Source organism: Pistacia vera, unplaced genomic scaffold (assembly GCF_008641045.1).
Source record: "Pistacia vera cultivar Batoury unplaced genomic scaffold, PisVer_v2 Contig1574, whole genome shotgun sequence".
NCBI lineage: Eukaryota > Viridiplantae > Streptophyta > Magnoliopsida > Sapindales > Anacardiaceae > Pistacia > Pistacia vera.
In genome coordinates, this window is record NW_022195657.1 from 27,286 (window position 1) to 38,820 (window position 11,535).

At 35.1% G+C, this 11,535-nt stretch overlaps 1 protein-coding gene across 1 annotated transcript; it reads right to left on the reverse strand.

Annotated features, from left to right (window-relative positions):
- Positions 1-749: 749 nt before the first annotated feature.
- On the reverse strand, positions 750-1,274 carry LOC116124889 (agamous-like MADS-box protein AGL29). The gene has a single exon (XM_031410648.1). It carries the CDS (start codon positions 1,272-1,274, stop codon positions 750-752), a length of 525 nt encoding a protein of 174 aa, XP_031266508.1.
- Between the last annotated feature and the right edge of the window lie 10,261 nt (positions 1,275-11,535).

Consider the following 11,535-nt stretch of genomic DNA (forward strand, 5'->3'; position numbering starts at 1 on the left):
ATTGTTTAGAAATTACCGATTAAAGCTAATCACATCTGTCACTATGAATTCCATTTGATCAAGAAAACTATTATATTGCTTTATAGTGTATGTTTGAACACGAATGCATGCATGCGCGTATGTATACATACCTATCTATACATATAAACACAACAAGATCTAATTATAATTAATTAAATTCAGATAATGTAACCAAAAATTACATTTAATTTTCATATTTTACTTGTAATCTTATAGTTGACAAAATCCTTGACAAAATCAAAGAAAAATATAAAATTGCTCATAGTTCATGCTCTTACACGCATGCGCATGCGCGTGTGCACGTGTATGTACGTATGTGTATGCGCGTGTATATGTTGATACATCTATACATGTAAATACAATTAAAATTGTTTAGAAGTTACCGATTAAAGCTAATCATATCTGTCACCATAAATTCCATTTGACAAATTAAGGAGATGAACATCAAGGAAATGAGCGTTTGTGTTGGGTGAGTTAGGTTTTAATGAATAGAACCAATTATGAACCGTGCATTTTCCGAGTATGTGAATGTATAAACTACTACTTAGAGTCATGTAATTGCATGTAATGAATATGATTTTACTGATAGAATGTTGAAGACAGAAAAATTGAAAGACGGTTCTTATTCAGGGGGAAATTAACCATCTAATTCTTATTAATTGAAGCTCGTACAAAAGGGAGATGGTATACAACTTCCACAGTTTCTTTTTTTGGCCTTGAACCCTTACTTAATCATCATCTTCTTCATCGGCAACCTTTTTCAGGAGCAGCAATGAAGACGACGCCTCAATCTCATTAACGCGCCCTTTCAGATTCCTCTGAAGCTCCTCCAACTTCGCCTTCAGGTTCACGAGCTCATCATAGCCAAGTTCATTGATGTTTAATAAGCTTCTTGATGCTCCACTTTCTTTGAGAGCCTTGTCAAGCATCTTTCCTCGCTTCTTCTCAATGTGAAGCTGCTTAAGTAAACCATTGAGTTCCTCGCTAAGTTTCTCAACTCTCGCCTCTTGCTCAGGATCAACCTCAATGGTGTAGTCCTGATTTAGAAAGCGTTGAGTAACAGCATCTACGCTAGGGTTTCCAAATGAGAATGGCTTGCCCCCCGGCGAGAAAACAACGATGGCAACTTGCGCCGCGCATAGGGTAGCAAGTTCATTCGCCTTCTTGAAGAGCCCATTTCGGCGCTTCGAGAAGGTGACTTGCCTGGCGTTGCTATCCTTCACCATCTTCATCTCAATCTTTTTGCGACCCATGCTTTGGAGAATAGAGGTGTGTTGGAAATTGGTGAATAAAACCCTAATATTGATTGGTTTTTATAGTGAAAATTTTGCAAAATGAGAGCCTTAATTTATGAGTTGGACTTATTCCTCAATGTTTCTAATATTGGATTTCACTCCTTTTTACTTCCATATATGGCATTTTGTTTTGCTAATATGGAAGAGTCTTAAATATCTTACCTTATTAGTGTGACTCTTGCCATAATCAAACTTTTAGGGCATATACTATTTAATTCTAATAAACCATATCAGATTTTGGTAAGTAATTGAATTAATTGTGAGCTAATCTTTATTTAATTTCTTACCTAAAATGTTTAGCTCATGCAACTCTTGTTATATACATCTGGTGAACAATTTTAACCATTTTTAAAGCTGGGTTTTTTGGATTTAAACTTGAAATTGAACCTTTTAATGATGAATAAGTTTAAGGATATGCATATGTGGCTTAGTGCATGATGCCCTCAACTTGAGTAGGTACAATGTATATGAATTTATTGCCAGGTAAGTATATATTAATGCTTACATATGGCTTAATCTTACTGATACTGCCATTATGTCACCCTTAATTGGCAAGGGGAATTAAGGTAATTAATTTATGTACCAGAAGAAGTTGTTTCCATTTATAAAAAAACTGCCTTCTTTGGTTATGGATTTCTGTGTGCTTCAAAATATCATTGTTTAATTAGGTAACTAATATTTAATTTAGAAATTAAAATTATGGAGCAATATTGATGGTTCTCACTGAGTTCCCCATTGTAATTATCGAGCATACACCAAATCTAAATTTGCAATTACCACTAACTGGTTTGATGGTAAAAGAGTAAAGAGGTCCAACATGAGATCCTAAGTTCGAGTCCCCTAAGCACGGCCACTGAGGGAATTTACTCAACTGTTCACTTTAGGGTCTCGGAGGATTAGTTGAGATGCGCGCAAACTAACTTGAACACACCCATTCATAAAAAAAATTAAAAAAAAAATTGTGGCGGCAATATTAGTATAACGAAATATTGATTAATTAATCGTAAACCATTAAGTACAAGTGAACAAATTAATTTCCAATTGTAAACTATCACTTGTTAATTGGCAAATCGAGAGAATGAACTCTTGTAGAAGGATTTAATAGTTCCATTAATTCGATCAATTAATTGTCTTTGAGTAATACATAAATCAAATAATGTAGCCATTAATTATAAAGTGGGACTTCTGATTTTTCAGTAATTTCGAATACAAAATCTAAGAAGCTCAAATGGGGAGGATCCAATCTCCATAAAAATTATTTCTTAGTTTATTTGTCCATATTTATAATATTAGATCTTAGAAGATAGATTTAATGACACTATTATAAGAGTCAGAATTTAAGAAATTACAAGTTTCTTTAAAATTCAAACATCTTCGAATAGATTTTTTGGAATTTAAGAAATTACATGTTTATTGAGAAATATTGGTTCATTATTTATTTATCTTGGGTTTCATGGGCTTTAACTTCTCTTTGGACTGTCAAAATAAAGCTCATAGGTTTACACCACCATCTCACATCACTCTCACACATCATGATGTGGTAGATGACATGGCACTACCACATCATCTGCCATATCAACAAAATGCCATGCAATTTTCCCTCAAATTATAAAAAAAATTAAAAAAAAAACCCAAAATTTCAGTTTCCCCTAAATCTAATCTCTCTCCCAAAACAAAATCAACGTCAAACTCTCTTCTTCAGTTCTTCCCCTAAATTAAAAATCTTTCTCAAAGCCCAAAATTTCAATTCTCAATTTACCTAAAACAAACCCCAAATCGATCTCAGTTTCTCCAAAAGTTCAACTCTCAATGTACCTAAAACAAATCCCAAATCGAATCTCAGTTTCTTCAAAATACAAACACTAAAATCTCTCTCTAATTTTCCTTTAAAGATTAGTGAACCTGATTCTTTCTAAGCCCACCATGGTTTCCTCCAATTGCGTCCCCAACGAGCACTGCAACTGTAAAGTGATTATTTCCCATTTGCTGGGTTCCAAAACTTTGCACCCGTAAGGTTAGGCGTCATTTATATAATTTGTTATAGTTGTTGTTTGTAGACTGTATTTTTCTGGTTTTTATTCATGTAATTTATTTTTGTTTGAGTTTTTTTTTAGCTGTTTGTTTTGTTCACTTGTTCACAGTTTTAGCTAGTTTCACAAGGTGGTGATTTAATGAGTGCTTTTATTATTTCAAACTAACCATAAATCCCTTCTTTACAAAGTGACTTAAGCTGCTGTGTGATTTCCACATTATCTATTTTGATTTGCTAGTTTAGCTTATATTCTCTCTTACATATCTTTCTGCCACTTTAGTCTGTATAGAGAATTTTTATTGGTTGTATAGTTTTAGTATTACAAGATTCATATCTGGGCTTGTGTCGGGGTTAATTTTTATAATGGTGGGTAGCATTTGCTTATTTCTTCCCATTTGTTGTTCTGTGGCCTAGATAGAACTGTAGCTAATTTAGTTTTGTTTTATGAATTGGGTTGTGGTAGCAATATGTTCAGACTATTGTCACGAAGAGAGGTTTGTCCTCGAACAAAGCGTTTGTCCGAAAGACGATGGAGAGAAGCTTCAAAGCGGTGTTCTAGTTCCTTGGAGTCAAGGTTTGAAAGGAAGCCAAATTCAAGACGAGGTCTTGTCTCATGGTAAATCATGGGTTTTATTGTTTTGCTTATGTTGTCTTGATGCTTGGTAGGAAATGTTAGCAATAGTACTCAGTTTTGGATGGTTAAATTCATTGTGATGTTTTGGGGTTTGACGTTATTTTTCTAAATTTAAACTACTTCACTGGGTTTAGGGTAGAGTCGGAATCATTGCAGCGTCTATCAGCAGATTATTGTGCATTGTTGCCTCCCCCAGGGTCAACTATTGTAGCAGCATTCAGCCCTGATGGGAAGGCGCTGGCTTCTACACAGTAAGTTGTAATTTCCTTGTTGATGCTTATTGTAAGGATGATATGTTTATGCCAAGAGATGTGTTTTCTTGAAACTACATTTTGTTTTTGTTTATGCAGTAGGGACCATAGGGTAAAGATTATTGATTGCCAAACTGGAAGATGCTTAAGAGTGTCGCGTGGACACCGGAGGACACCCTGGGTGATAGCTCCCTGTTATGATCACTTTGACATGATTTTATCTTTCCTATCCACATGTATTCGACATGTTCCAAGAAAATCTATTCATATGAAAGCTACAATGGATCACATTTTTGGTAGCTTGCAGTAAATTTATTGGTAATAATGAGCTACTTTCATTTATTCAATTCCTTGTGTGCACGGTAAGTAGATAAATTTTTTTAAGCTGAGAAGGTAGCTATGTACTTTCTATATCCTTTCAGTTTGTTCAAGTGACCAAAATCTTCTCTTTCCTAGTGCTTATTAATAGGTTATGTTATCTTAACATTCTACATATATAACAACTCACCTAACCCTTTTATTTAAATTAGATTACTTAATTCATCTGTCACTATAGCACTATTACGAGCTGTATTTTGCCATCAAGTCTCATGAGAATTTTTCAGTTTATTTCTTTAGTTCACCTTGCTGAAATTGATCCTTTCTACTAACCATTCATTATTATTAATTCTGAATGCCTAAACATTTTGGATGAAATGTGCAACTTTTCCTTGATTGGTACTTCACTTTACTTCTATCACACTCTCTATGTTCTTTCACTTTGCATCTGAATTATGGTTTAGCAATATGCAGTTGGTGTGGTTGGGGGTGGTCACTTTAAGCATGATTTTTTAATTGTTCTTTTACTTTAAGTGGTACTGTTTTTAGCTTTTCTTTTTGGTGTGGTTGGGTCTGGAAAGGGTACAAGCAGGTGGAGGGGTTGAGAGTTGCTATGAGTTGGGGTAATCCTTGTTGGGAGGTTGGCTTTTTTTTCTGCTACAGTGGGTGATGTGTCCCATGGCTACTGGCAGCAACTTGGTTTGGCCTGTTTCCCTTCACTTTTCGTGAGCTGCTGCTGAAGATTTTAGTGGCTGGATTGGGTTTTTGCTTGCTACAACTGCTTGTTTTGTTTATCTGGTTTTTTTTTAAGATTTGGCTTCGTTGAAGTCTTGGATTGGTGGCTTAAAAAAGAAAATTAGTTTCATTAGTTTCTAGTAAATAAAGCCTAGTAGTTTAATAAAGATACAAAAGTAATGTTATCTATAACCGTTTGTATATAGATTAAAGTGCTACTTATTAATTGAGTTAACTTGTGTATTTCACTCTTCCATTATAGTTGTGTTACATCAATTTTTATACAATAGTTTGTATAAAAAAAATTTAAGTGGTATTAAATAAAACAAGGTTCTTGAGTTGTGTCTTGGTGTAACTTAATATTAATATCAGAGTCTTCTTTTCTTATGTTGTGTTTTTATAGGGGGATGTGGTTGATAAGCTAACGGTTCAGATATTCAGGGACCCTCATCATGAAATTGTCATTTTAACACTATGAAGTGGGGTAATCCTTGTTGGGAGGCTGGCTTTTTTTTTTTCTGCTGTAGTGGGTGATGTGTCCTATGGCTGCTGGCAGCAGCTTGGTTTGGCCTGTTTCCCTTCACTTTTCGTGAGCTGCTGTTGAAGTTTTTAGTGGCTGGATTGGGTGTTTGCTTGCTGCAACTGATCAGATGAGAGTACTGATACTAATCAAAACAACCAGCTCATCACTTTTTTTTCTTACTGCTATAATGTATGTTGTTTACACGTTTTTATAATATATGTTGTAATGTATGTTGTGTACAAGTTTTTATAATGCAACATTAAGGTTCTATTTCATTATTGGATGAATTTTTCTCTTGGATGTACTTTTTATTTTAAGTTTCATGACAAAAAAATCTAGCACGTAATTGAAGTCTTATTAGGGTAGAAATAAGAGATTATGAATGCATCATTTAAAGTTTGTAACACATGTTTTGAATCATCTCTAACTCTCCTATGAATGATCACTTACTATCTTGAGTTAAAAAATCTGCATAAATTTATGACAAGTTACTAAGTGCTTTTGTTTATTGCAAATCAAACCACAAAACATAATATCGTACAATCAATAAAGATACATTTTTTATTCTCTGCTTAATACAAGAAAACAAAAGGAAGGTTTTACAATTTCTCAACCATCTTCCTATACTCTGCGCACGACCCTAAACAAGCAAAGGACCTCACCTAACAAAAGAAAGCAACAACACAGCAGCAACATCCAAGCAACAAGCAAGGGACCGTAAAACTGCTCATAAAACAACAGCAAAAAATCAACTGGAGAAATGAATCAGCCATAGCCGCATGCTACAAACCATAGTAGCAACATCCAAGCAACAACACAGCAGCAAGAATGGACAGCCAACAGCAAAAAAGCAGCAAGAACAGCCCCCTACTAGTAAAAAAAAATTGCAACAGTAGGGGAGAAAATGAGTCTATAGCAATACACAAAGACCCCAACGCCAGTTGCCTCAATGCAGCCCTCACCTCCTCCCACAAAGCCAACCTCCAAGCCAACCACCCCAACACCAAAAACACCCCCCAACCTCCAGTCCCTCTCACCAGCCACACAAACCACACACAACCCTAAGAGATGGGTCTGTAGCAGCCACAACATAGGACGCCAAACCAAAAAGTCAACCCACGCACCAGGAGAAAACAATATCCCTTCCTCCATAAACATCTCTGCCAAATGCACCACGCAACAAACCAGAAACAAGCCCCACACCCTCCCATTGGCCACCCACCATCCGCAACAATTGGGGATCAACTTAAAATTTTAATTAACTTATTTGTCTTAGTGAAAACGTAACTTTCCATTTTTGGGTTCTTAATTTTCTCTTCATCCAAATAGAAAATTAGAAGTTAATAAGAAAAAGAAAATTATATAGTAGTGTTCTTACCATCAAGGGCATCAGTTCAGACTACAATCTATTCATTCAAACATATAAAAATGAACAATTAGAAAATCCCAAAAATCCTAAAAGAACTTTTAAAAATAAGCAATAAAATCAACTTAAAAATCCAATTAAAGAACTCAAAGATTCACCTTTGAAAAGGATAGGCTGGTGGTGGTGGAAGATGATAAATAGTGTACTGGAGATAAGATTTATAAAATAGTTCTTGTTTTAAGGTTGTTATCTATTTCCATTAGCCAGTTAGAGGCTCTCAAAACCAAAACAACAACAACAACAATGGCCTCAACATCGGCTTCTCTCCTCAAGTCATCTCCCGTTCTTGACAAGTCTGAGTGGGTTAAGGGCCAGACCATCATCCGTCAGCCCTCTGTCTCTATTGTTAGATGCCACCCCAACGCCCCTTGTGCTTTTACCATTCGTGTTGGTTCCTATGCTGATGAGCGTCAAAACTGCAGTGCTGAGTTGAAGTTCCATTCTAGGGTTTCAATTGGATTTTGGGAGAGAAAAATTGTCTAGGAAGAGGAGTTGCGCATGACAGTGGTGGAAGATTGATTGTAGGGCAACTTTGAGAGAGATTTCTAATTTAGGGAAAGAAGATAGTTTGACGTTTTGATTTTGTTTTAGGAGAGAGATTACATTTAGGGGATTAGAGTTTGGGGGAAATGAAATTTTGAGTTTTTTTTTTTTTTAATTTGGGGTGAAATTGCTTGGCATTTTGTTGATGTGGTGCCACGTCATCTGCCACGTCATGATGTGTGAGAGTGATGTGAGATGGTGGTGTAAACCTAGTGGAGTTTTTAAAAGAGCAAATGACATATTCTTGTTTAGCGAAATCCCAAGTTGATATCTCTAATTCTATTTATTCCAGATTTATACCCTTATAGTAACGTCATTTCCTTTATTTTAACTGATTCTCAACTTTTCATTGTAACAAAGCGCATGTTAGCATGCTAAAGTGCGTCGGCACTTTCTTTAGCCAAGAAGGGCTCATGTTAATAAAAAGAGGCTCACATTAGCAACATTCAAGTCAACGGTTTTTGGCTTTTTTCGATCGATTCCAAAGTCTAAAATCACTTTTGAGACCACCGTTGAACTACCTACAACCTCCTCTATAAAACTCATACCTTCACCTGCCGACCTCATTCACCATTTTCGACTACCTTCAACAGTCACTAAGACACTAACAGTGTCAATTTAAGGGTGAGAACCTGGAATAAATATAATCAGGGGTATCAATTTAGGATTTCGCTAAACCTCGGGTGGGGATATGTCGTTTACTTTTTTTTAAATGTTAAATTAAGTTACTCTTTTTAAAAAAAAAAAAAAACACACACACACACACACACACACACACAAAAATCATCTTTAATAATTTATTACTGGGTATTTTATTCTATCAAACAATCAATAACTTTTTTTATATGAACTCTTAAGCTCCAAATCTAGATTCTAATTGAAAATGTCAATCCAAACAAATCCTAAATTAAGATCCACTATTGTAATCAACCTGTTATCTATCAAACCTAACCAACAAGCAGATAGAAAAAAACACGAAGAACTCAATCATGAAATCAAAATACAGAAGATATAATTAAACTATATTTAAATTTCGCATGGTGGGCACTAACTGTTTCCAAAATCCTCTCTTTTTAATATTATAAAAAACATATGAATCTCGTTTGCCTAGCAAATGGCAGAGTGCCAAACCCACATTAAGAGAGGTTTTCTATATATAGATATAGACACCCCTGAGGTTTAGTGAGCGAAACAAGAAGATCCATAAGTTTCATAATAGAACACTTACACTCTTTTAGTTTCAAATTAGAACCTTGACACCCTCATAACTGGCAGTCACTTTTGAAAAGTCAATTCGAACACAAAGTTTTGGTACAATGATTGATTAATATACCTTTATTTTATCTTTTCTCCTAGGGTTTAGACAAATATAGTCAACTCAATAATCACAATTTCTTAAGATGTGCAAGTTTTATTTAAAATACAAATCCAACCATAAAATCCAATAACTTATTAGTTATATCCTTAATGAAACAACAAATGATATATTGTTACTTTAGACTATGTTAGACTTGATACTATAGTATTTAACAATATGGTTTGACAGTATAATTAAAACATGCTAGACTATGCTAGACTTGGTAATCTAATCCGCATTCTGGCTATTTTTGCCATAATCAATTTTCAATAAGGATAATTAGATTAAGTCATGTGATTTTATGGCAAAATATGTCCTTTAAACAAACCCTTACTATTTTGGGAATTAAAATTAGTAAATATGGTTATATATGAGAATTTTTCTTTCTCGTACAATAGAAAGAAGCTAATATCTAACATTTTTTTATATGAGTAAATGATTAAATATGTTAAATGATTTAAAAATATTAAACTTTATGAGACATTCCACATCGCTTGGGAAGGACGGGCCTAAGCTGGTTAAATACCAAGGGAATCCCCTAAATGTCAATATGTGTTTTGGGCTTAAGCAAGGGTTTTTGAGCCTAAAAACAAAACTGTGAGGAGTTGGACTTTGGAGTCGGGCCACCCAGGTTGCCAGAGCAGGCAATATCTTGACAGTATTAGGTTGACTATAGGCCGGGGTGTAACAATTGGTATCAGTTTTCCAGAGCCAATCATCCCAACCAGAAGTATGCAGATAGTCAAGAGATCTCGCTTAACCCAAGAGGAATTGCAACGAGGACACTGGATCCTAAGGGGGGAAGATTGAGACCTCTCACATCGCTTGGGAAGAAGAGACCTAAACTAGTTAAATACCAAGGGAATCCCAAAATTTCAAGACATGTTTTGGGCTTGAGCAATGGTTCTTGGGTCTGAAAACAAAACCGTGAGAAGCTGGGTTTCAGAGTTGAGCCACCTAAGCTACCAAAACGGATAATATCTTGATAGTGTTGGGTTGTCTATATATATAAAAAAAACATAGTTAAATACCAAGGGAATCCCCAAAATGTCAAGACGTGTTTTGGGCTTGAGTAATGGTTCTTGATCTGAAAACAAAACCGTGAGGAGTTGAGCTTCGGAGTAGAGCCACCTAGGCTATCAAAATGGACAATATCTTGACGCCGTCTAAAACAAAAAAAAAACTTATTTTCATCAACATCATTGAATTACAAGGGTGTAAGTGTTTCATCCTAAACCCACAAGGGTGTAAGGATTCCATTTTGAAACTTATGGGTCTCTTTTTGCCTCAACTCTCAAGGGGTATCCATGGAAAAACCTCCACATTGAGTAGAGGTTTTAACAAAGAATTAAATAAGAATGCATGCCACCTCAAACTCAATAATAAAATGATGTAAATGATAGTGTCTTGCCTTGGAAGACCAACCCCCATATCTTTTGTGGCGCTACTCAATTTCTGGAAAAAAGCAAAATTTAAAGGTGGCAAGATTATAAACAGATAATATTGGCTCTCTGTCTCTGAGCACGGGCTGGCATTGCCATCATCCTTTGCTTTAACTTTTTCTTCTTCAAACACTCACCAACTCATCATCTGTTTGTTTCGTTGTCCTTTCATTGGCTACTTATCTCACTGTTAATTTAGAATGAAACAAAATGATGACCTCAAGATTGCTTTAACTCAATGGATACATCAAGATTGCTGGTTTTATCATACCATGCGCTGTAATATTAACAGTCATTTCAGAGCATCTTATGAACAACAAAAGATCATGAAGAGATATGATAAAAGTGTAAAAAGCAAACAAAAAGATTATTCTCAACTTTGATTGATTGAATCTTTGAATAAAGATATACGTTAACCCACCATTTTTATACGTAATAGAATAGAATCTCCAGCAGCGAAGGTGTTGACGAATTCACAACTCTTATCTTTAATTTACCTTTCGGAAAGCTCCAAAGAAAACCAAATTCCTGAGGCCTTTTTCCATTTCCCATGAGCTTTTAAAACACTTTCGACCTGGAAACAATATTCTACTCTTGCTTACCTTAGCTACCTACTGTCAATTTCTGGCATATTCTAATTATTTTAGCTTTGATGTTCTGTCGATTCTATATGCTTTGTAATGTTGTCCCAGAAAAACCCCATTTACGTGTCGGCCATTGATTTGAATTCACATAAAACAGTTTTGATGCCTGCCCGGCTTATCGAATACGACCTCTTGTACAAAATTGGCCATACTCTAAATTTAACTTAATAATAAAGTAAACTTTTCATTCCCTTGATTCTTTCTCTAGGGATTGTATGATCATAGTAACACTTGAAATCCCTTACAAATTAAAATATTATAGAAATTGCTTCATCTGATTACAAAATATTTACATAGAAGTCTTACCGCATCAT

Coding starts and splice junctions, on each gene's coding strand:
- LOC116124889 (XM_031410648.1), bottom strand. CDS start 1,274: ATGGGTCGCAAAAAGATTGAGATGAAGATGGTGAAGGATAGCAACGCC.